The sequence below is a fragment of the Bombina bombina genome, chromosome 3 (genome assembly GCF_027579735.1).
Source record: "Bombina bombina isolate aBomBom1 chromosome 3, aBomBom1.pri, whole genome shotgun sequence".
Lineage (NCBI taxonomy): Eukaryota > Metazoa > Chordata > Amphibia > Anura > Bombinatoridae > Bombina > Bombina bombina.
In genome coordinates, this window is record NC_069501.1 from 359,137,861 (window position 1) to 359,164,684 (window position 26,824).

The 26,824-nt window shown below is 38.9% G+C and overlaps 1 protein-coding gene across 1 annotated transcript in view; it reads right to left on the minus strand.

Annotated features, from left to right (window-relative positions):
• Positions 1-584: 584 nt before the first annotated feature.
• The window catches only part of MED14 (mediator complex subunit 14), a gene marked incomplete in the record, with an annotated part of 265,538 nt that continues 239,298 nt past the window's right edge, over positions 585-26,824 (minus strand). The window contains 2 exon segments of the mRNA XM_053706480.1: positions 585-1,189; positions 5,945-6,134. Of these exon segments, the coding sequence (XP_053562455.1) occupies positions 1,116-1,189; positions 5,945-6,134 (264 nt within the window).

Here is a 26,824-nt window from a genome sequence, read left to right on the forward strand (position 1 = left end):
AATTATAGTAATTCTAATTTGTATCCTCTCTACTAAAGCAAATTACATCACGATAACAGCATATTAAAATACAGGCAGAAGAGGAGGAACTAGCCCAGGAACCTAAACCGATAGCATATTAGACTAGCAAAAGAGTTTATACAAATATGATTATATAAATAGGCAAATGTGCTATGTAATTTGGAAGAAAATACATTATTTTTTTTTTTACTATCAAAATATGGTGGCACAACATTTAAGAAACATTGCCCTAGACTACACAGCACTACCTCAGTCAAATTTCCTAATCTCTATTGGCTTTGTCAATTGCCCAGAAGTCACACCAATATTATGGACTAAGGCGCACTCTCAAGCAGGCAAAAGTCACTTACAGCTTTACTCTACAGTTTCTATGTAATTCTATAATACTGATTCACTAAGCATCCTCATCTATGTGTATTAGATATGCCCTGCTGACAACTAATTTTATCTAATATCATCCTTTCCATTTTAGTTTGATCAAATACCCATAATTATGTATTTACGATGTATGTATCATGCAACGTGCCTCAGGTGGGTCTGCAATATTAAAACCAGACGAAGTATACATATTTCTTCTAATTTATTAAATATTGCTTTTTTAGGACATGTTTAGAACATGCCTATATCATTTTCATATTTGCATTTGAAGCAGTCATATTAAAATACAGTTTCATTATAAAGTTTGTCACAGTTTTACAGTATTGAAAATGACATTATTTAAAAAAGAAAAAAAAAACAAGAAGAAAATCTGTAACAAAGAAAACACATTTACATAAAACACAAGTTTGGCATTTTCATAACCCTTCCAGTATAAAACAGAATATTAAATCTGCTCCTGGAAAACGGATAATATATTTCCAACTTATCCTGAAATGTGCTGTAGTAAAACACACTGTACAAGATCAATGTACAAAAATTACTTTTCTGAACAATTATATATATATTCTTGATGAAAGAAGTGCATCTCTGAAAATATCTGCCAGGTTTACTTCATAGTTTTTATAGACAAAAAAAAAATCCAACAGCAAATTGTCCTTTGTCCAAGTATTTATAGCAACAAAAATAATACTTAAATTTTGATTGCAAAATAGTGTTCATGGGCGTCCACCAGGGGGCAATGTTAGATTAGCCATTAAATCCCGTACTGCAGCAAATATTGTACATTCACCTACAAAAGAATTAAAAGAAAGAATTAGAACTTTCTAAATCCATTCAAGGGCATGATGTACTTTATGTAATATGTCTGTTGGCTGCAGTTTTTTTAAAACTTGATGGCTGCACAGGGCAGCCTGAATTGGGTACAAAACAGCAGAATGCGGAACTAAATGACACAATAAAGGAGCAATTTATGGCCTTTACCTGTCTGCATGCAGAATATTTATAGACATAGTTAAATCGCTTTATTGGTGACTTAAAGGCCAAGAACTATGACAATGGGAGTCATTTTCTACATATTTATTTTGATTTTCTCATTGCACAAGAATGTATTTTTTAATCACAACAATAAACTAAATCCGCTGAATATTTCCAAGGAGCACTCAAAATGAAACAAAGAAAGGTCTAAAGTTGTATTTGTTTGTGTGTGTATATATATATATATAAATACATACATATATATATATATATATATATAAATACATACATATATATATATATATATATATATATATAAATACATACATATATATATATATATATATATATATATATAAATACATACATATATACACACACACACACACACACACACATATATGGCCCTCGGTTTACGCCGGTTCAATTTGCGCCGTTTCAGAATAACAACCTTTTTTTCAGTCATGTGCACTAATTAAAATAGCCAGTAGGTGGAGCTGTCCGCTTGTTTTGCAGCAAAGTTATGCAACTTAACAGGTCTGAAATTGCTCTGTGTACACAGGACATTAGCTATCGAGCAGCCACTTCTCTATTAACTTCCTGTCCAGCTGCTTGATGTGAGGGTGCCTAACTGCCTATTAATCACTGCAGATTGAAATGCATAGAATAGGTGCAGACCCATATATATATATATATATATATATATATATATATATATATATATATATATATATACATACATACACACAAATATATTTATACATACATACACATATACATACATACACATATATATATACATATATAATTCCCACTTTATTAAAGCATTTCAATTTTTTTACAGTAAGAACCATTATATTCCTTAGCTGTGACAAAGGCGCATTGTTGCAGGATATGAATTATGTAAATAGATCTAAAATATTGTGTGCATAAAATTGTTGACCTCTTAAATGTGACAAAGGACTGCTCCTTCTGGCATTCAAGTGGTTAAAACAGCCAATAACCATGCTGATCAGAACATTCAGCCATCATAAGTCTATATATAATGTATTGAAATGCAGTTAACACATACATTTGAGCTTCAATCACGAACAGAGAGAAATCAGACTATTTTATATGTTTATTTCCAGTGATGTCCAAATCTGTTAGCATCATCTATTTAGTTTTTTTCCTTTTGTGCTTTGGGGAGTCCTTGCAATAGTTTTATAATTCAGGTGACAAAAGTGATTTGTTATATACAGTATTTATTAGTTTCTATAGAATCCATTAATGCAATACAACACAATTAAAAATGCACTAAACTAACCAATACATATTGATTACACATTTGACTATTTACCATTCAAGTCATGCTCAATATGTAATCTATTTACCATCTGCCCTAATTCCATGTGACAATCCATAGGCTCTAAATCAAAGTGTTCAAACTGTTGTTTAAAGTAACATTTAAAAGTTATGTTAAAATGAAGATTACATTTATTGCAATTCATTATTTAGCTTCCTTCTGCTGCAAAAACTGTGTTGAACCAGCCACAAACAACACATTGAACATAGCACAAACAACTTTACATTAGTTTCATTTGACAACAGAAGAGCTAAGATAGGTAAAGCTGTTTTTTTTAGTTATTTTACTGTATACTTAGGTTATAAAATGTGATACAATTTACTGCAAACTTTAAAAAAGTATTTTACAGCAAAGTAACATATTGCACTGATTCGTTTTCATGAGTGAAATGGACACTAAAGTCAAAATTAAACTTTCATGATTCAGACAAAACATGGAACTTAAAAAAACTAATTATTTCCATCATCAGACTGTGCAGTCTTTGTATGTGCACATTTTCGGAGGTATCAGCTTCTACTTCAAAGTGCATACATATGACTCTGATTGGCTGGCAGGTGTCACATGATACACAGGAATGGAAGGAACTTAAGAAAAAGAAAAAAAAAGTCAGAAAAAAAAAATCTGGTTGTTTTAAATTCTGATTCATTTGTTGGTTATTATTATGTAATTCTATTGTATATAATGCTCCTTCAATTAATGGGGAATTTAATTTTGAGTATAAATGTCCCCATAAAAATGCAATATACTGATATATACAATCTTGACAAACCAGTAAAACACTGAGGTGAAACTTCTGAAAATAAATTATCCTCTGACTTTTAGAAGCACAAAACCATGTTGGAGATGCTCATAAGCTGAAGGCTGCAGGCTCTACAGCAGTGCAGTGTTTCATCACAATTTATTATCTTAAAGTTTCTCAACAGTTTTGTCAAAATAACTATTGACCCTTTAAATTCTGCAACCATAAACAAGGTGGAATAGATTGTGCAGTACATCAATAATACCAGTGCCCTGGCACAATATGGGGATAACATAGTGCAGGGAATAACTTTTATAAGATATTCTTAAATATTTGTATATTATTTTTTTACATAACTTGATGCTAGGAAAACCACCCAAACCTTAGTACCTTGCCAAATTATTAGACCCATTGGGTGTAATTTTGATATTAATTTCATATTTATTTTCAATAGTGACGATTGCTTTTTTTTGTTTTGTAACCATTTCTTATTCCATGTTATATTGACATCTGCAATACATATTTGCATGTAATTTGATGTAACAGTACTATGTTTTTACAGATGGGTAAACAAAGTGACTTGTTAAAGAAAGTAGGCCAAGTTATTGGCCTGTTGAAGGCAAAAAACATGTCTCAGCACAAGATTGCTGAAATTGTAGGTGTATTGTGTAGTTCTGTAAAGAATATTAAGAAAAAAACCTGAAAAGGGCACTTGCAGTCACAAGAACTGACAGAAGAAACTGAGATATCTGCACTCAGGAAACTGCCTGACAGTCTTGACTAAACACATTCAGGCATCAAGGTACCCAAGAGAACTGTTCAGCAATAATTAGCTGAAGTGGGATATGAACCCAATCGAGTATTTGGGAGATCATGAAAAGAGAAAATTAGCAATACTACCCCATACTACTAAAAGATAACTCATAAAGGCACTTAACATATGGAACCATAACCCAATGAATTAAAACAAAATAGCAAACTGCATAAACAAGATGCTTCGTCGTATAGTGGCACAACTGGCCGCTAAGGATGGAATTTTCACTTGTCCTACTTTTATCTTGTTATAATAATATTTTGTATGCAAACTATTTAAAAAATCTTCATAATAATTGGAACTCCAGTCCACAGGACCATTAAAAGGCCACATTTTCATTATATCTTAAAGGGACAGTCTAGTACAAAATAAACTTTCATATGATTCAGATAGTGCATGCAATTTTAAACAACTTTTCAATTTACTTTTATCAGCAATTTTACTTTGTTCTCTTAGTTGAATGCTAAACCTAGGAAGTCCATATGCTAATTTCTTATACCTTGAAAGCCGCCTCTATGCTGAATGCATTTCAACACTTTTTCACCACTAGAGGGTGTTAGTTCATGAGAATCATATAGATAACACTGTGCTCACGCACGTGGAGTTACCTAGGAGTAAGCACTGATTGGCTAAAATGCAAGTCTGTGAAAAGAACTGAAATAAGGGGGCAGTCTGCAGAGGCTTAAATACAGAGGTAATCACAGAGGTAAAAAGTATATTAATATATCTGTGTTGGTTATGCAAAACTAGGGAATAGGTAATAAAGGGATCTATCTTTTAAAACAATACAAATTCTGGTGCAGACTGTCCCTTTAACAAGAGCCCAGGTGAAATAATCATCTGAAGGGTGAGAGCAGGTTATTAACCATGGTTACTGGTCAGCTGATTATTTCACCTGTGCTCTAGTTAATATATAATGAATATCTGGCCTCTTAAGGGTCCTGAGGACTGGAGTTGAGAAACATTGATCTATAGTAGGATATCTAAACCAAAAACTCAGATTTTTAAGCATGGGTGTAATAATTTGGCAAGGTACTGTAAGTACTACAGAGGCCTCCTTTATTAATCCCTTACTGATATACAGCTATGCAGTCTTCTAAGGGAGTAAAAGCGCAGGTCTTGGCGGCAGCATCAGGACTACATTATTTACGCGTGCCGCTGTCTGTTGCTCTTCTACGGTTGTAATAGAGCAGTCTCACAGATGTTAACGTGACCTGCACTATTTCTGCATGTTACAGCCCTGAAACCCCTTGCAACATTAAAGGGACACTAAACCCACATTTTTTCTTTCATGATTCAGATAGAGCCTGACATTTTAAGCACCTTTCTAATTTACTCCTATTATCAAATTTTCATTCTCTTGGTATCTTTATTTGAAATGCAAGAATGTAAGTTTAGATGCTAGCCCATTTTTGGTGAACAACCTGGGTTGTTCTTGCTGATTGGTGGATAAATTCATCCACCAATAAAAATTTGCTGTCCAGAGTTCTGAACAAAAAAACCAAAGCTTAGATGCACTCTTTTTCAAATAAAGATAGCACGAGAACAAAGAAAAATTTATAATAGGAGTAAATTAGAACGTTGCTTAAAATTGCATGCTCTTTTTGAATCACAAAAGAGAACATTTGGGTTCAGTGTCCCTTTATAGAATGAAACATGCCTGTCTGCTTACCTGGCCGTGGTGGATTCATCTCTGCAAATCTTTTTAAGATGTTGCTGACCATAAGGGGAGCTGCCACTGACGAGTTCTGCTGACGTGGAATGTCTGCTTGTTGTGTTGTCCCTGAAGCCATATCATAGATGATGGGAACGATAATACTAATAGGCTCTGGTGGCACCGAAGTCTTCTGAGTTAGCTGAAGCTATAAACATCACATATAATAAGAAAAAAGTTAGAAATTTGTGTCTAATACAAAGAGAGTTCTCTCTCTTTCTATATCTATAAATATCTCCAAAGGAACAAATCCACCTTCCCAGAGCCGGCAACCTGGGTGCAAAAATACAGTAGATATCAAACAAAGATCTAGACTCCCCTATTAATTATTGAGTACAGGTGTTTCAGTCACACTAACAGGTGCATAAAATGCAGCACATGGGTCATACTGAAGAACATTTGTTCCAGAAATTGTTTTAACTTTATGCTCTTGATAAAGGCATCTTTTAGCCGAAACACGTTGAGCTGTATTTTAAATAAAACCTAAAGTTGCACCTGAAGACACCTTTGTGATGATTTTAATAAAAGGCTTATTTTAACTGCAATCTTGTGAGTATAACCAGTTTGTGCGCCTACCACATTATCTGAAATCTGCTACACTATTGAGAGCTCTTATTTTGAAGGTGAAAGCAACAATATTGACTCAGAGGACGTGGGCAGCTTGGTTCCCTCGAGGTGACACAGTGCCCCCTATTTCCAATACTTTCAACCACACCCCAGAGGCAAAATGTTTTTTCACTTTCTGCAATTCATTTTTTTTTCTTCTTTTTAGTAACATTTTCTGCAGGTCATTTTAAACTAAAATGTAATTTTAAAGTAGGCGGTTACACTAAAGCAGAGCTTTCCAAACTTTTCATGTTGTTTTAGACCTACATAATTTTGCGACACAGTAATTAAGTTGTACTAGCAAAAAAGGAGGTTAAACTGACTTGTTTTAAGAGATACGGACATATATAAATTATATAATAACTGGTGAGGTAGCTCAGTTGGTAAAAAGCCTGTTTAAAAGATCTGACTCAGCCCTTCATCCTTCCGAGGTCGATAAAATGAGTACCATTAAATTGGGTAATAATAACTATTACTATTCAGCTGCCAATTTGGTTAATTCCGAGAGCAAGCTCTGAAAAAGCGCTTTGAGTCCCACTGGGAGAATGGCGCTATATAAATACTAGGTATTATTATTATTAGTTATTATAATAACAAAATGTATTTACAAAGTAACTATGTATGTATGTGCAAGAATTAAAAAAAAAAAAGTTTAACACCACCAATAGCTGCTCACTATTTTAATGGGATGTATGAGGTTAATGGGATGAACACAGTTTCTGAATATTTGGTGGAATATTAGATAAAGACACTCGCATTTCATCATCAAGCATTTTTAAACTTCCACTTCCTATACATATATCAAGAGCAGGAGCAGCAATGCACTACTGGGAGCTAGCTGCAAAAAAACAAAACACTTTGACTTCTGCCTTCAGCTCAGTGTTTAAGCTGCCGCCCTCAGAGCTTTGTGTCGGACTGACTACTGCCCGCGCTGCAAACACACTGCTATCCCACTCAATGACTACACATACAGTCAAGAGCCGATTGAGAAGGCTACACGTGCAATCAGGAGCCAATGTGCCTCCAAAGCCGCCAATGGGAATAGTATCAGTTCCCAATGAGTTGCACCAAAAGGTTATGATGATCCGTGACCCAGTAGGTATCAATCACGTGTCAACCATGTGATGTGTAGCAGGCAGGAGGAAAGTCGGAAACCAAAAAAAAAAAAAAAAATGTAAACAAAATTTGTGCTGAAGCAGGGACACGCTTACACACTGCCGCTGACACACTAGTGTGTCATGACACACAATTTGGAAAGCACTGCACTAAAGCCTCAGCTCAATTGCAACGTGTTGATTATCTGGAGAATAAAGCAATTTTTAAAGTTTTATAATATAATATCAAGTTTTTAAAATGTCTATTGAATAAATTAGTTTCCTTTGTTTTAGATCTAACATCACAATTATAATGTAAAAACATAGTAATAAAAAGGTGCATTGCTCACAAGAATGTCTTACATTCAAGAGTCACAGCTTTGCAGCCCACAAAAAGCTAGGGGTAAGGATTGAAAAAAAAAAAAATCCATGGTAGCCAGTCAATCAATGTGCTGCCGCTTTATGCTGCTCCGTATTCGATTGTTTTCTTCAAATGGGGCTTTGCTCAGGATGCACTGGTTTAAGGAAACTTACACAGTGCAGCCAGAGCACAGTGCTGTTTGAAGAGAACAGCCTGATGTAGAGCAGCGCTGCAAGGCAAAAGCACTGTTACACGTTCTTTCTGCAAACATGCTGCATTTTCTGCAATGACATCTCAGATCACAGCATGTTCTGCCTTGGGAAACCACACAAACTCACAGAGCAGGGCTGCTGAGTTATAAGGCACGTAAAAATCGTATATCTGTTGCATTACTCACTAAAGAGATCTAAAACTGCGTCTAGAAGCAAAATCAGAATAATAACTGTGCATCAAGGGGCTTCATGACATAGGTTTTCATGTCTGACCAGCTAAACAGAAGCCTTACATTAACATGTGCAATAGGTTGGAGCAGTGTAAAGCACACTGCCACTGGATTCTGGAGCAGTGGAAATGTGTTATTTGGGTTGCGAATCACACTTTACTATCTGGCAGTCTGATGGAAGAATCTGGGAGCTGTGGATGCCAGGAGAGCATTACCTACTGTAATGCACAGTGTCGACTGTAAAGTTTGGTTAAAGGGACAGTCTACACCCCTATTAAGCGTCGCTTATACTGTTTATTTATCGATGATAGTGCTAACTCACCCGCTCTAATCTTTATCTGTTGATTGTAAAACTGACATCTCTGAAACTAAAAGTTTATTTTCAGCCGTTATAAATGGCCGCCAAACTCCGCCCATCCACTTCTCCTTCTAAATTTTTCGGACCTTCTCTATGTAATCCATGCTCGTGCACGGTCATTCGCATACGTCACATGCGTGTTAATACGCATGCCCGAATATACAGAAGTGACGTGAAAGCAAAAGTCTGTCTGCGCTTCACGTTTTCTATTCCCCTTATAGTTTTTTGGTTCCAACGCTAGACGCGTCCTTGTGATTGATCAATTGCTCCGGTTTTTTAGTTCCACAGCGTGTGCGCATGCGCGAAACGACGAAAGCGCGATCAAGTTTTTCCATCCGTGATCTATTTTTGATTGGATGGTTTCAATCAAGAGGCTGGATTATCTAATATTAGGAGGGGCATGGCGGCCATTTACAAGGAAGAAACACTGATTTTGGGATATGAATAAGTACGGTGGTGAATCACTATGGTCACTGAAGTGGGGTGAGTTTGAACTATCGGCAGTAGATAGAAAATATAAGCGACGCTTAATAGTGGTGTAGACTGTCCCTTTAAGGAGGGATAATAGTTTGAGGTTGTTTCTCAATGTTTGAACTAGGCTCCTTAATTCCAGTGAAAGGTCATCCTAATGCTACAGTTTAACCCCTTAATGACCACAATGTACCCTTTATGTCACTGGTCGTTAAGGGGTTTTTCAGGACATAATAGCACAAGTCTAGCAAGAACACACTATTAATGCCCTCCCTCCAGCAGGCTTTGTGGAATAGAGCAGTCTCAACGCTGGTGGCAAGACCGCGCTATAAAACAATCAAGTCCCAAAAAAAGACCAGCGACATACAGGGTACGTCGCTGGTCCTTAAGGGGTTAAAAATACATTTTAGACAATTAAGTGCTTCCAACTTTATGGCAGCAGTTTGGGGAAGGCACTTTATTGTTCCAGAATAGTGGTGCCCTGTACAAAAGGCAAGATCCATAAAGACATGGTTTGAAGAGTTTGATGTGGAGGAACTAAAGTGGCCTGCACAGAGCCTTGACCTCAACCCCCATGAACACCTTTGGGATTAATTGGAACGCCGATTGTGATCTAGAACTTCTTGTACAACATCAGTGCCTGACCTAACTAACGCTCTTAGCAGAATGGGAAAAATAAATCAGAAACACTACAAAATATTGTGGAAGCCTTCCCAGAAAAGTGGCAGCTATTATAGAAATAAGTGTGGGGTGATGATCCCAACACACAAGCAGGTCATAAGAGATCCAGAAGGGCTAGTGCCCCTTAGTATAAGGTCATAATGGGTAACTTTAGGCTTCTGAGCCTATGACATCGAGTAATAACCTATCTCATACGATACATGAACAGATCCATGTATTGGACAGCACAGTGTATTTTGTTTTGTTTCGTTTTGTGTTCTGTTTTATCCATTTCTCTTTTTCTTTTGTAAAACTGTCAACATCATTGTAACAATACTAATTGCATCTATGTAATGCTTATTCTTTACAAAATAAAAACTATTTAAAAAAAAAAAAAAAAAAAAAAGAAATAAGTGTGGGGTGGCTACTCCATAACAATGCCCATGGTTTTGGAGTGGAATGTCCAACAAGCTCATATAGGTGTGATGATCATTGTGTATATATATATATGTATATATATATATATATATATATATATATGTGTTTTGCTGGTGGTGTTGTGTGCGGCTGCAAGTCGCCGTTGTGAGTTGTCCATCTGTCTTGATGAAGGCTTCTATGTAAGCCGAAACGTCGACCTATACTTATGACTTTCTAACGTTGTTGTTATAAACAAACTAACTTTGATGTATATAAATCCTGAGAGTGCCCCCCCTTTCCTAGCTCATATATATATATATATATATATATATATATATATATATATATTTTTTTTTTTATAGCTCCTTAAAAAGGAACATTAAAGGGACACTAAACCCAACATTTTTCTTTCATGATTGAGGTAGAGAATACAATTTTCAACATTCCCATTTACTTTTTATTATCTAATTTGCTTCACTCTATAGATATGCTTTTCAGCTAAGAATATCAAGAGAATCAAGCAAATTAGATAAAAAAAAAAGTAAATAAGAAAGCTGTTGCATAATCTTTCTAAATCATGAAAGAAAAAAATGTGGGTTTCATGTCCCTTTGAACTTATTTATAATATGTATAACTGGCCCTTAAAACCGAAATAAACTAATATATTTGTATACAATACATCTGCTAATATATGCTTTAAAATAAGTCATGGTTAGTATTTTAGTTTTTAATGTCCAAATATATTTTAAATTCCATTAATTCCACCCCCACCCCACTGCCTTTTAACTACTTCAATTGGCTTGACAAGTCACATATTAAAGGGACAGTAAACACCTTGTAATTACAATACATTTATGTTGTGCTGTTTTAGAACAACATTTCAGCCAAGTCTTACTGTTTTTGAAACAAATTAATATCTTTTTTACTGCAATTATTTATCAATATCCAAACTGCACCCACCATTTACCTTATTTGGAGGACAAGGCGGCTAGTATGGCTATAATGTTAGTATAGAGTGCACTGGTTTGTAGTCATCAGTTAAAGCTAGTTAGGGAAGGATATATACCAAGGTTAGCCTTGACAAGTCAGCAAGGTGCAGTTTAAAAGGGACACGAAACACTATTTTTTTTCTTTCAAGATTCAGACAGAGCATGTCATTTTAAACAATTTTACAGTTTACTTTTATAATTTGCTTTTCTTTCTAATGGCATGGAGAGTCCACAATTTAATTCCAATTACTAGTGGGAATTCAACTCCTGGCTATCAGGAGGAGACAAAGAACACCCCAGCAGAGCTGCTGTTAAGTGTCACTTCCCTTACCCCTAATCCCCAGTCATTCTTTGCCTTGATCTTCGGGAGGATGTGTGAAGATAGTGTCTTTAGAATTTTATCCTTTAATGGGTACTTTTCCCTGAAAGCAAGGATTGGGGCTATGCTGTGTCCATATAAATCTTTTTAGTAAGAGTAATGGTGGCTATTAGCAGTTGGAGGTCGGTGAGGTAGTCCTTACTTTAACTCCAACAATGTATGCTACCCCTTATATAGAAAACCAGGGTTAGTTACTCTGTTTTTCTTGTATCTTCAGGTCCCTGTTAGCGGTCGGATGAGGCTCACAGACCTGGAGCTGCTGTGACTACTCCTGGAGGGTAAAGTCCTTTTTTATTTACTTCATAAAGACAAGAGTATTTATCTGAGAAAGGACTGCAAATTATTTAGGGACCTACTACCCTCATTAAGGGTTTGTATCTTCTTTATATATCCACTGTTTAGGAATATTTGCGGCCGAGCAGTTATCTGGCTTTCTGCCAAAGTCAGGGATTTTGCCGCCTACTAGCCCAGGCTGTTTGTGTGTGGAGACCGGGTGTCAGGGCACCCTTTTTATTCCAACATTTTATCCACATTTTATCCCTGCATGATCTGTTACTACAACTTTATGGTCCTTATAAGGGGGCATATTGGGAGGTTGTCTATGGCTCAGTTAATTTAAGTGCTTGTTTTTGTGAGCTCAGGCCGTTATACCTGTTAGTTTGTTTCCCTCCCTCTGCTAAACCCAGATCCCATCAGTGTGAAGTATTTCACTAATCCTAAGGAAGCTTTATTAAGAAGTGGTTTGTGTAATTCACTTTCAGCTAATGAGAACCGCCATTGTTGGCGGATAATATAGCGCTGATAAAAGAGTCAGGCTCTGCCAAAGGATATTTTCACATCAGCTTGTCAAAAGTATGGTTCAAGACAGCCTGATATGTGTACCGCTCCTATCGGGGCTTTTTTTTTTTTTATCAGATGCGGGTGCATTTTACTTCATGCCGAAGTTAAATTGAGTGCGTAAGGAGAGATGTCCTTTTTTTGGGCGTGGCCTGTTTCAATGCCGATGTTCAGCATAATCTCTCTCTCTTCATATATCCCGTTAGTGGCGATCGCATTGTGTGCCCTTGCTTTATCTCTCTGCCCTTTCTCCTCCTTTTAGTATTGAGGCGGGCTGGGTTTTTGGGGTCTCCTAATGTTTTTTATTGTAGGAGTTATGTATTTTAGAGACTGCTGAGTCAATATCTGTTTTTCCACTGTTAATTTACTATGCAAATCATATTGTGTTACCTTGGTATTTGCTGCCATCTGAGCAGTTTATTTTATATTAAAAATTATTATTAGGATCATAATCCTAGCACAGCACAACAGCTGTCAATATATAATAAGTTCCATTTTCATATAGGGACATGTTTATATATTAATACTGGTGTATTTATAATTATAGAGCTTCCATGTAAAGATTTTGAATTATGCAATATTTTTTGGATATGTTTTCCTATTTTTCTAGTAGGAACTTAGTATTTTCCTTCTCATTTTAAAGTGAATATTTTTGATCAGTCTCGACATGTATGTTGCCCTATGTTTTAGGAACTTAGATTACATTACTCTCTCTGTTATGAGATGAGTTTTTTCCCTCATGTCTGGGACACGTTTATAGTCCTTTTTGTTTAGGGATTCAGATGTTTTTTGTCATTGACTCTGTGAGTGGCTGGTGGCGCAACATGCCTAAGGTAAAGGGCGCTATATCCACCCTAGCCGAGAGTCTCTCTCTTCCCCTAGAGGATAGTTTCTTTTTCAAGGATCCTTCAGATAAGTAATGGATACTTAAGAAAGATGTTTCCACTTTAGAATTTACGATGGCTACCAGTGGCCAGTAAGACATGCTGGGCTTATGGTTCTAATCTGCTGTCAATATCTGTTTTTGCTGGTGCAGCCTCTTGTTAGTAAGACTCCTTGTCCGAACTAATTTCGAAAGACTACCATAGAGGAGATTCTAGAGGAGCTAGGTTCTAAAGCTGGCTATTATTTTTATCTGTGATGCCAGCATGTACGTTGTTAGGCTGGGAGCCAAAGTATCTATTTTGCCGTTCTAGCTCCTGGTCTGGCCGAGATCTTCTCAGCAGTTGCTGGTGGAAAGTGAGCTTTCCTACCTCAGGACAAGATGGTAAATCTAAGGGTCTCCAGAATTCTAATTTTCGTTCATTTCACATGTTCAAGGAACAAAGTCTTCTCTCCTTTTCCAAGATGGAGCAAACCTAGATTTCAGAAGGTCTAGTTACCCTTGGAATAAAAGGATATTCCTCTGTTTCTAAGTTAGCAGAAAGGGCTGCCCCGATACAGTTTTGGATCTTCCAACAGGCTTGGATCGCTTAGGCTGTGGAAGTAGTATCCTCGGGATTTAGGATAGGGTTCAAGTCTGGTCCCCTCAGACAGATTTCTCCAGTCAAGGTTATTTGAAAAATGAAGAGTGACCTTCTTAATCTATCTAAAGGTTCTATCTTCTCTGGGAGTGTTTGTCCTAGTTCCTCTAATGGAACAGGGTCAAGGATCTTTCAAACTTTTCATGGTCCTCAAGTAAGAGAACTTTCAGTCATTTTTGGACCTCAAGTATCTCAGCAAATTTATTAAGGTCGTCCTTTTAGCTGGAAACTATACTTTTCATTATACCCTTGGTTCAGGGGGGTCATTTTTTGACTATCATAATCCTAAAGGACGCGTATTTTAATGTTTCTATTGACAGGGATCATCTCCAATTTCTATGATTGGCTTTCTAGACAAACATTTCCTTCTGCCTTGCCATGGCCTCTCAGATCTTTAAAGGAATCTAGGGGCCCTTTTGGCGGTGGTCAGATTTCAGGGGATTGAGGTGGCGCCATTCCGAGACGACATCATGGTTCAGGCGCCATCTTTTCATTTAGCAAATCCCAATTTGTACTTTTTTTTTCCTTTTCTACGTTCCCATGGGTGGAAGGTAAATCTGGAAGAGGTCACTGGTACCGAATCACCAGGGTATGCTTTTTGGGGAACAGTCATATACTCCTTATCCCTGATTTTTCTGACGGACGTCAGAAGAGCCAGACTTCTGGCTTCTTGTTTCTCTCTTCAGTCCTCTATTCGTCCATGAGTGGTTCAAGTGTATGGAGGTTTTTGGTCTCATGGTTGTTTCCATGGACTTTTTTCCTTTTGCTCGTTTCCATCGAAGACTTCTACAGTTTTACATACTCAGACATTGGAATTGAGTCCTCTGGACTCTCTGATGAGAGATTATCCTGGTGGAATTCCCAGGACCTTCAGTCTCGGGGCACATTTTCCTGAGATCTTCTTGGGAGATTGTGACTACAAATGCCAGCCTGTCGAGCTGGGGAGCAGTCTGAGATCTTTAAGGGCTCAGGGACTTGAGGAGTTTTCTCTCCCAATTACTTTTCTAGAGTTGAGAGCAATTCTTCAATGCTCTAACATATTGGTTTATCAGAATAGCCCTCTGATGGCTCAGTGCAAAATCTGAGTTCAAGACCTGATGGGGGCATGACAATGGTACAATCGTAAGACCAGTGAGAGTGCCTATTTGTTAGTGTAGTATGTCAACCTCTAGAGAGGAACTCGTAGTTCCTTGGCTATGAAGGAGGTGACTCGCTTTCTCTGTGGGTGGAGTTTCCAGATTGTCTCCTCTCTGCCTTCCTCATCCTAGGGGTGGTCTTCTGGGTAGCAGATTTTCTGAGCAAGAAGACTTTTCATCCCGGCGATTCTTATAGCTCCTGCCTGACCTCGCAGGATCTGGTGAAGATATCATCTCTTCCCCCTAGGAGGTTGCCCTTGAGGAAGGACCTTCTACTTCAGGGTCCTTTCCTTCTCTCAAATATAGATTCTCTGAAGCTGAGTGCTTGGAGATTGAATAACTAGTTTTGGATAGACGTGGTTTTTCTGAGAAGGTCATTGATACCATGCTTTAGGCCCTTAATTGGGAGAAAAGTTCCCTTTACTCGCAAAATTTTCCATAAGGTATGGCGTAAATACCTTTATTGGTGTGAATCTAAAGGTATTCTCTTGGAGTAGGGTGAGGTTTCCTCGAAATTTGTGTTTTCTTCAGGATGGCATGGAGAAAGGTTTATCAGTCAGCACTCTGAAGGGTCAGATTTCTGCACTGTCCATTCTTTTACACAAATGTCTGGCAGATCTGCCAGATCTTCAATCTTTTGTGCAAGCCTTGGTCAGAATCAGGTCTGTGTTTAAACCAGTTGCTCCACCTTGGAGCATTAAAGGGATACTAAACCCAATTTTTTTCTTTCATGATTCAGAAAGAGCATGCAATTTTAAGAAACTTTCTAATTTACTCATATTATCAAGCTCCATTTGAGCCTATACATGCAGTTGATAGTTTCTTCTTGCTTTTTTTCTGTTCTCAGAGTTTAAGTTCTCAGCTCTGCCGTGTGATCTCCTTATCCTCTTTTTCATGTGGATAAAGCGGTTCTTGGTACTAGGTTGGGATTCTTCCCAAGGTAGTATTGAATCGCTTTATCTATCAGGAAATTATTGTTCCTTCATTTTGTCCTAATCCTTCTAAGAAGGAACGCCTGTTGCATAACCTGGATGTGCGCTTGCTCTGAAATTTTACCTTCAAACAACCAAGAATTTTTGGCAATCATCTGCCCTGTTCATTGTTTTCTCTGATAAGAGTAAGGGTCAGAAGGCCACTTCTTCTACTCTTTCTTTTTGGTTGAGAAGTGTTAAGCGGTTAGCTTATGAGACAGCTGGACTACAGCCTCTTGAGAGATTTGTGTCTCTTTACTCTAGGGCTGTCTCTTCTTCCAGGGCTTTTAAAAATGAAGCTTCTGTGGAACAAATCTGCAAGGTGGCCACATGGTCCTCGTTGCATACTTTATTCAAATTTGATACTTTTGCCTTGGCTGAGGCTTTCTTTGTGAGAATAGTTCTTCAAGCGGTGGTACCTTCCGTTTAGGTCCGCCTGTCTTGTTCTCCCTCCCTTTCATTCTGTGTTCTCTAGCTTGGGTATCGGTTCCCACTAGTAATTGGAGTGAAATCGTGGACTCCCCATGCCATTGGAAAGAAAACAAATGTTATGCTTAAATGATACATTTCTTTCTCCCTGGAATGGAGTCCACAACCCACCTTTAATTAAGTTTAGGAAGGCATTTTTTTGTATAAACCTCAGGCACCTCTATACCCTACCCTTGTGTCATCTTCTATTTCCATTTTCCTTTGGCCGAATGACTGGGGATTATGGGTAAGGGAAGTGACACTTAACAGCTGTGCTGGGGTGTTCTTTAGCAAAAAAAAGGGGGTTAAATAAACTAGCGCTTAAGAGTTAATATCCCTTGCCTTATTCTCCTACTATCTACTTCCCAGACAGAAAGGTGTATAAAGTGAAAAAGTTATGGAGATTAGGCGCTTAATCTGCTAAAGGGATAAAGGTGTGTATGGAAGTCGTTAGCTAAATATGTAGAAAAACCTGGACCTTGGACAGAAGTGAAAAATTCTTCTACAATTTATTTTCAAAATAAAAACATGATAATACCAAGATAAAATAAATCACAATCCCTAAGTGTTGCAACACTATATCAATCAATTCATACAATTTCTAAAATTCAGATATACATTTGTTTCATACACCAATAAAAGGATTTATCTGCTCTTTTGTATCCTTTGTTCAAAGATTTTAGATAGAATGTATTCTTTTATTTCAACACAATTAATAATATTTGTCTCTATTCAATATTTTATATCTATATTTCATCAACTTTAAAATTACAAATATGTAGCAAAAACTAACATTTAGTTAAAACAATTTAAATGCAAGACTGATTATAAATGGTGTCCCCACAATGGCTGTTTACTTATATTGGTTGTAATTTTGTGTATCTAAAAAGTTCATCAAAGCATTTGTAAGTAATTAGAGATAAATTACTGAGGGCTGTGTTCTTTATCCTTATATTTATGTTGTGATAATTTACGGGTTCACAGTTACTTCTTCGTATCCTCAGTGAGCTTAATTTGTAGAAAAACAGAATTTATGCTTACCTGATAAATTACTTTCTCCAACGGTGTATCCATTACTTGTGGGAACCAATACCAAAGCTTTAGGACACGGATGAAGGGAGGGAGCAAATCAGGTTACCTAAACCGAAGGCACCACAGCTTGCAAAACCTCTCTCCCAAAAACAGCCTCCGAAGAAGCAAAAATATCAAATTTGTAGAATTTGGCAAAAGTGTGCAGAGAAGACCAAGTCGCTGCCTTACATATCTGGTCAACAGAAGCCTCGTTCTTATAGGCCCATGTGGAAGCCACAGCCCTAGTAGAGTGAGCTGTGATACGGTCAGGAGGCTGCCGTCCGGCAGTCTCATAAGCCAAGCGGATAATGCTTTTCAGCCAGAAAGAGAGAGAGAGGTAGCAGTAGCTTTTTGACCTCTCCTCTTACCAGAGTAAACGACAAACAAGGATGAGGTTTGTCTAAAATCTTTTGTTGCTTCTAAATAGAACTTTAAAGCACGAACAACATCTAAATTGTGTAATAAACGTTCCTTCTTTGAAACTGGATTCGGACACAAAGAAGGAACAACTATTTCCTGGTTGATGGGTCTGTAAACAGGCTTGATTCTAACCAAAGCCTGAACAAAAGCTTGTACATCTGGCAAAGCTGCCAGTCGTTTGTGCAACAAGACGGATAATGCAGAAATCTGTCCTTTTAGAGAACTAGCTGACAATCCTTTATCCAAACCTTCTTGGAGAAAGGAGAGAGTCTTTGGAATTTTAATCTTACTCCAGGAGAATCCTTTGGATTCACACCAACAGATATATTTTTTCCATATTTTATGGTAAATCCTTCTAGTCACAGGTTTTCTGGCTTGGACCAGAGTATCAATCACAGAATTTGAAAACCCACGCTTGGATAAAATCAAGCGTTCAATTTCCAAGCAGTCAGCTGCAGAGAAACTAGATTGGGATGTTCGAATGGACCTTGTACTAGAAGGTCCTGTCTCAAAGGTAGCTTCCATGGTGGAGCCGATGACATATTCACCAGATCTGCATACCAAGTCCTGCGTGGCCACGCAGGAGCTATCAGAATCACTGAGGCCTTCTCCTGTTTGATCCTGGCTATGAGCCTGGGGAGGAGAGGAAACGGTGGAAACACATATGCTAGGTTGAACGACCAAGGCGCCACTAATGCATCCACTAGAGTCGCCTTGGGATCCCTGGATCTGGACCCGTAGCAAGGAATCTTGAAGTTCTGACGGGACGCCATTAGATCCATGTCTGGAATGCCCCATAATTGGGTTAACTGAACAAAGACCTCCGGATGGAGTTCCCACTCCCCCGGATGGAAAGTCTGACTACTCAAATAGTCCGCCTCCCAGTTGTCTACTCCTGGGATGTGAATAGCAGATAGATGGCAGGAGTGATTCTCTGCCCATTGGATTATCTTGGTTACTTCCTTCATCGCTAGGGAACTCTTTGTTCCCCCCTGATGATTGATGTATGCAACAGTCGTTATGTTGTCCGACTGAAATCTTATGAACCTGGCTTCCGCTAGCTGAGGCCAAGCCAGGAGCGCATTGAATATAGCTCTTAGTTCCAAAATGTTTATCGGGAGAAGTGACTCTTCCCGCGACCATAGGCCCTGAGCTTTCAGAGAGTCCCAGACCGCGCCCCACCCCAAGAGGCTGGCGTCGGTCGTGACGATGACCCACTCCGGTCTGCGGAAACTCATTCCCTGAGACAGGTGATCCTGGGTCAACCACCAGAGAAGTGAGTCCCTGGTTACCTGGTCTACTTGAATTTGGGGAGACAAGTCTGTATAGTCCCCATTCCACTGATTGAGCATGCACAGCTGTAATGGTCTTAGATGAATTCGAGCAAAAGGAACCACATCCATTGCTGCGACCATTAGTCCTATTACTTCCATGCATTGAGCTATGGAGGGTTGAGGAAGAGAGTGAAGAACTCGACAAGCTTTTAGAAGCTTTGTCTTTCGGACGTCTGTGAGAAAGATCTTCATTTCCACAGAATCTATTATTGTTCCCAGAAAAGGAACCCTTGTGGACGGTGACAGTGAACTTTTTTCTATGTTCACTTTCCACCCGTGAGATCTGAGAAAAGCCAACACAATGTCTGTATGAGCCCTCGCTTTGGAAAGAGACGACGCTTGGATTAGGATGTCGTCTAGATAAGGTGCTACAGCGACGCCCCTCGGTCTTAGGACCGCTAGAAGGGACCCTAGCACCTTTGTGAAAATTCTGGGAGCGGTGGCTAAACCGAATGGAAGAGCCACAAACTGGTAATGTTTGTCCAGAAAGGCAAACCTCAGGAACTGATGATGAGATTTGTGGATTGGGATATGCAGATACGCATCCTTCAGATCCACGGTAGTCAAAAATTGACCCTGCTGGATTGTTGGTAAGATTGTCCGAATGGTTTCCATCTTGAAGGATGGAACTCTGAGGAACTTGTTTAATATCTTTAAATCCAGAATTGGCCTGAAAGTTCCCTCTTTTTTGGGAACCACAAACAGGTTTGAGTAAAACCCTAGACCTTGTTCCCCGGAGGGGACTGGGTTTATCACTCCCATCTTTGATAGGTCTCTTACACAATGTAAGAATGCCTGTTTCTTTATCTGGTCTGAAGATAAGCGAGACAGGTGGAACCTTCCCTTTGGAGGAAGTCCCTTGAATTCTAACAGGTATCCCTTGGAAACTCTCTCTAGTGCCCAGGGATCCAGAACATCTCTTGCCCAAGCCTGAGCGAAGAGAGATAGTCTGCCCACTACCAGATCCGGTCCCGGATCGGGGGCTACCCCTTCATGCTGTCTTGGTAGCAGCAGCAGGTTTCTTGGTTTGTTTACCCTTGTTCCAGCCTTGCATGGGCTTCCAAGCGGGTTTGGGCTGGGCCGCGTTACCTTCTTGTCTAGCGGCAGTGGAGTTATTAGCCGGTCCATTCCTGAAATTGCGAAAGGAACGAAAATTAGACTTGTTCTTAGCCTTAAAAGGCCTATCCTGTGGGAGGGCATGGCCCTTACCCCCAGTGATGTCTGAAATAATTTCCTTCAATTCCAGCCCAAAAAGGGTCTTACCCTTGAAAGGAATATTCAGTAACTTAGTCTTGGACGATAGTCTGCCGACCAGGATTTTAGCCAAAGCGCCCTCCGCGCTACTATAGCAAAACCTGAGTTTTTCGCCGCCAATTTCGTTATTTGAAAGGCGGCATCCAATATAAAGGAATTAGCTAACTTTAATGCGTGAATTCTGTCCATGACTTCTTCATAGGAAGTCTCTTTCTGGAGCGACCTTTCTAGTTCTTCGAACCAAAAGGACGCCGCTGAAGTGACAGTAATAACACACGTAGCTGGTTGAAGGATGAACCCTTGCTGAACAAAAATCTTTTTAAGCAATCCTTCCAATTTTTTATCCATAGGATCTTTGAAAGCGCAGCTGTCCTCTATAGGAATAGTTGTGTGCTTCGCTAGTGTTGAAACAGCTCCCTCAACCTTCGGGACCGTTTGCCATGCGTCCCTTCTAGGGTCTACTATGGGAAACATTTTCTTAAATATAGGAGGTGGGGCAAAGGGTACACCTGGCTTCTCCCACTCCTTTTCCACTATGTTCGCTACCCTCTTAGGTATTGGAAAAGCGTCGTCGTGCACTGGGACCTCTAAAAATTTGTCCAATTTGCACAACTTCTCTGGTACTACCATGGAATCACAGTCATCCAGAGTAGCTAATACCTCCTTAAGCAAAGCGCAGAGATGTTCTAGCTTAAACTTAAATGCCACTAGATCAGGTTCTGCCTGTTGAGAAATTTTTCCTGAGTCTGAAATTTCACCCTCAGACAGCCCTTCCCTCACAGCCAATTCCGATTGATGTGAGGGTAAAATAGATAAGGCATCGTCAGCGTCTGATTGTTCATCCTTTTTATCTGTATTTAAAACTGAACAATCACGCTTTCTCTGAAAAACTGGCAGTTTGGATAAAAGATTTGCTATAGAATTATCCACTACTGCTGATAATTGTTGCATAGAAATAAGCACTGGCGCGCTAGGTGTCGCCTGCGCGGGCAAAGCTGGTGTAGACACAGAAGGAGAGGATGTAGAGCTATCCCCACTACCTTCATTAGATAAATCATCTTGGGCAACATTATGAAAAATAACAGCTGTCCTGATTTTGTTTGGACGCTATGGCGCAATTATCACAAACACTCGAAGGGGGAACCACATTTGTCTCTATACACACAGAACATAGGTTATCTGATGGAACAGACACGTTAAACTGATTTAGGCAGGCAAACAATGCAATAAAAACGATTTTAAACAAAAACGTTACTGTCTCTTTAAATAATAAAATGACACATTTATTTCTGAATGTTAAAAAAACTATGAAGGCAATATCCGATTTTTCTGAAATTTGGACCCCAGTGTCTTAATGCTTAGAAAGTATTGCACAGCAAATATGGAGACTCTAGCTCTTAAAACAAGCGGAGCTAATTGTTGGATTTAACCGTTTTTACACACCACAATCCCAGCTACAGCCTTGCTGCAGCTTTTTACCGTCCTTAGGGGTCACCATTCACAGAAAAAAGCCTTTTGGAGTCACTTTCTGAACCACAGGACCCTCTCACATGAATCTGCATGCACTGCCTTGAAATTCAACTGCACAGTTGAAGTGCCAAAATGAGGCTTCCTCCCTCAGCACACTAGAGTGAAGGGGCCTTCCTGACTAGATTTAGGTGTCTAAAACAAGCCAGATCAATAAAATATGTGAGCTTATAAAATATTTCAAATGGTATAATATTGTAATAAAAACCAATCGATTTAGCCCCTAACAGTGTCTACAAGCATAAAAACAAAAAGGGGAAGCCTGTTATCTTTTTTGCTGAGGTGAAAGAAAAATGGCTTACCGTTTCCCCTGAGGGGAAAAATGACTGTCATCTAGCATTAGCCTGTGTTGTTAGAAGGAGACTAGTCATACCTGAAGCAGATGAGTCTGCAAACTGTTACCCCCAACTGAAGTTCTCTTGTTTCAACAGTCCTGCGTGGTAACAGTAATGGATTTTAGTTACTTGTGCTAAAATCATAGCCCTCTTAAACAGAAATCTTCATCACTTTTCTGTTATAGAGTAAATAGTACAAGCCAGCACTATTTTAAAATAAACTCTTGATAGAAGAATAAAAAACTACAACTAACACCACAAACTCCTCGCCATCCCCGTGGTAGATGCTACTTGTTCAGAGCGGCAAGGAGAATGACTGGGGGGCGGAGCCAGAGGGGGAGCTATATGGACAGCTCTTGCTGTGTGCTCTCCTTGCCTTTCCCTGTGGGGGAGAACATTTCCCACAAGTAATGGATGACGCCGTGGACCGGACACACCAATGTTGGAGAAAGGAATGTTCCAAACAGTGTTTAGGGGCGATTTTCTTACCCTCTCTTGTGAGCTGTTACTACTCACGGCTTCCTGGCGGTTCCTATGTGTCCTCAGTTTGACTCTCAGACAAGGGGTTCCGGTAGGTAATTTTCCTTTGTGTTACCTTGTCACTGGTCCTTGTAGAAAGTGCTCTGATTACAGCACCAAACTTTAGACAATCCTTTTGTTTCTGTAACTTGCGCAAGTTAGTTTTTCTGTTTGTAGTTCCTCAATCTCCTGCACTTAAGTACTTCTGTACGCAGGAAAAAAACAGGCTTTTTCTTTCTTGGTGTTCACACAGATATCAACATGTTTCGCCAGCAACCCTGGCTTTATCAAGATCAAACTGAGGACACATAGGAACCGCCGGGAACCCGTGAGTAGTAACAGCTCACAAGAGAGGGTAAGAAAATCACCCCTAAACACTGTTTGGAACATTCCTTTTCTACAAATTAAGCTCACTGTGGATACGGCCAGGCCAGGAGTTTAATTCCAACTAGTAATTGGAATGAAATCGTGGACTCTCCATGCCAGGAAAGAAAGAAATTTATCAGGTAAGCATACGTTTTTTTTCTCTTGGTATCCTTTGTTGAAAAGCATACCTAGGTATGCTCAGGAGCTAAATGCTGATTGGTGCTGCAGATATATGCTTTCTGTTATAAGCTTACTGATGTGTTCAGCTAGCTCTCAGTAGTGCAGCATCATTGCTCTTCCAATAAAGGATTTAACAAGAATGAAGCTAAATTAATAAAATTAAATTGGAAAGTTGTATAAAATTGTATTCACTATCTTTGGGTTTTGGGAATTACATAAAAAGGGGGCAAAATAAATAATGAAAGTATATTGCAAATTTGTAACTGCACATTTTATATACATATCTCAAGGTGTTTGCTGTCCCTTTAACTAGATTATAAGGGACATTTTTTCCCTAAAGGAGCATTAAAACATGTAATTTTAACACTAGTGAACCTGCAATGCTATGTGTTTAATTAACCCCCCCCCCAAAAAAAAAGGGATAACCACAAATTTAAATTTTAAAATACCACTTTAAATTAAAGCATTTAATTTTACAGACTATAAATGGCCCTTTTTTGTGTGAACAGGGTTCTAGTAGAAGTTTTAATAAAGGTTATGTTTTAATACCATTGCAATGAGAAAACGGGGATTTTTCCTTTTAAAAGTAAGTATTACATTTGTTATTACACTGTTGAGATTTAATTTAGTTTTCTATCTTTTGTTTCTCTTTAAACAGAGATGAGTATTCATGTTGGGCGCAGACTTTTTAGATATTACCATGTTCACCTATGCAGAAAAGGGAAATCAATAAAACATTTTGTATTCCCATAAATATATAATAATTTATAGTTTAAAAAGAATACTACAATATATAATTTTACTCTCTTTCTGTAATTTAAAGGGACGGTGTACCCTATTTTTTCCCCTTTGTTCCCAACGATCCATTTTATCTGGAGTGTATTCTATTGTTTACAAATATCTAATTTACCTTTATGTTGGCATTTGAAATAGCCGATTATGCCTGTGGTATTCTCTAACTATACTGAAAATTTCTATATTTAAAAAAGGATATAATTCAGATAGAGCACACTTTTCTAATTTGCTTCTTTCTCTTGGTATACTTTGTTGATACTAGAAGCAAAGTGTAAAGTTGGTTAAAAATGAATGCACTACATTGGAAAAACACTGTCCCTTAAAAAAAACATAATTTATGCTTACCTGATAAATTCCTTTCTCCTGTAGTGTAGTCAGTCCACGGGTCATCCATTACTTATGGAATATATCTCTTCCTAACAGGAAACTGCAAGAGAATTACCCAGCAGAGCTGCTATATAGCTCCTCCCCTCACATATCATACTCAGTCATTCGACCAAAGCAGACGAGAAAGGAGGAACCATAGGGTACAGTGGTGACTGGAGTTTAATTAAAATTTAGACCTGCCGCAAAAACAGGGCGGGCCGTGGACTGACTACACTACAGGAGAAAGGAATTTATCAGGCAAGCATAAATTATGTTTTCTCCTGTTAAGTGTAGTCAGTCCACGGGTCATCCATTACTTATGGAATACCAATACCAAAGCTAAAGTACACGGATGAAGGGAGGGACAAGGCAGGAACATTAAACAGAAGGAACCACTGCCTGAAGTACCTTTCTCCCAAAAATAGCCTCCGACGAAGCAAAAGTGTCAAATTTGTAAAATTTTGAAAAAGTGTGAAGCGAAGACCAAGTCGCAGCCTTGCAAATCTGTTCAACAGAGGCCTCATTTTTAAAGGCCCAGGTGGAAGCCACAGCTCTAGTAGAATGAGCTGTAATCCTTTCAGGAGGCTGCTGTCCAGCAGTCTCATAGGCTAAACTTATTATGCTACGAAGCCAAAAAGAGAGAGAGGTAGCTGAAGCCTTTTGACCTCTCCTCTGTCCAGAGTAAACGACAAACAGGGAAGAAGTTTGACGAAAATCCTTAGTTGCCTGCAAATAGAATTTCAGGGCACGGACTACGTCCAGATTATGCAAAAGTCGTTCCTTCTTTGAAGAAGGGTTAGGACACAGAGATGGAACAACAATCTCTTGATTGATATTCCTGTTAGTAACTACCTTAGGTAAGAACCCAGGTTTAGTACGCAGGACTCCCTTGTCTGAATGAAAAATCAGATAAGGAGAATCACAATGTAAGGCAGATAACTCAGAGATTCTTCGAGCCGAGGAAATAGCCATCAAAAACAGAACTTTCCAAGATAACAGCTTGATATCAATGGAATGAAGGGGTTCAAATGGAACGCCTTGAAGAACATTAAGAACTAAGTTTAAGCTCCACGGCGGAGCAACAGACTTAAACACAGGCTTAATCCTAGTTAAAGCCTGACAGAAAGCCTGAACGTCTGGAACTTCAGCCAGACGTTTGTGTAGAAGAATAGACAGAGCAGAAATCTGTCCCTTTAACGAACTAGTAGATAAGCCCTTTTCTAAGCCCTCTTGTAGAAAGGACAATATCCTAGGAATCCTAACCTTACTCCATGAGTAACTCTTGTATTCGCACCAATGTAAATATTTACGCCATATCTTATGGTAAATTTTTCTGGTAACAGGCTTCCTAGCCTGTATTAAGGTATCAATAACCGACTCCGAGAAGCCACGCTTTGATAGAATCAAGCGTTCAATCTCCATGCAGTCAGCCTCAGAGAAATTAGATTTGGATGTTTGAAAGGACCCTGAATTAGAAGGTCCTGTCTCAGAGGCAGAGACCACGGTGGACAGGACGACATGTCCACTAGGTCTGCATACCAGGTCCTGCGTGGCCATGCAGGCGCTATCAGAATCACCAAAGCTCTCTCCTGTTTGATCTTGGCAATCAAACGAGGAAGCATCGGGAATGGTGGAAACACATAAGCCATGTTGAAGACCCAAGGGGCTGTCAGAGCATCCATCAGCACCGCTCCCGGGTCCCTGGACCTGGATCCGTAAGAAGGAAGCTTGGCGTTCTGACGAGACGCCATGAGATCCAGATCTGGTTTGCCCCAACGACGAATCAGTTGAGCAAAGACCTCCGGATGAAGCTCCCACTCCCCCGGATGAAAAGTCTGGCGACTTAGAAAATCCGCCTCCCAGTTCTCCACGCCTGGGATGTAGATCGCTGACAGGTGGCAAGAGTGAGACTCTGCCCAGCGAATTATCTTTGAGACTTCCAACATCGCTAGGGAACTT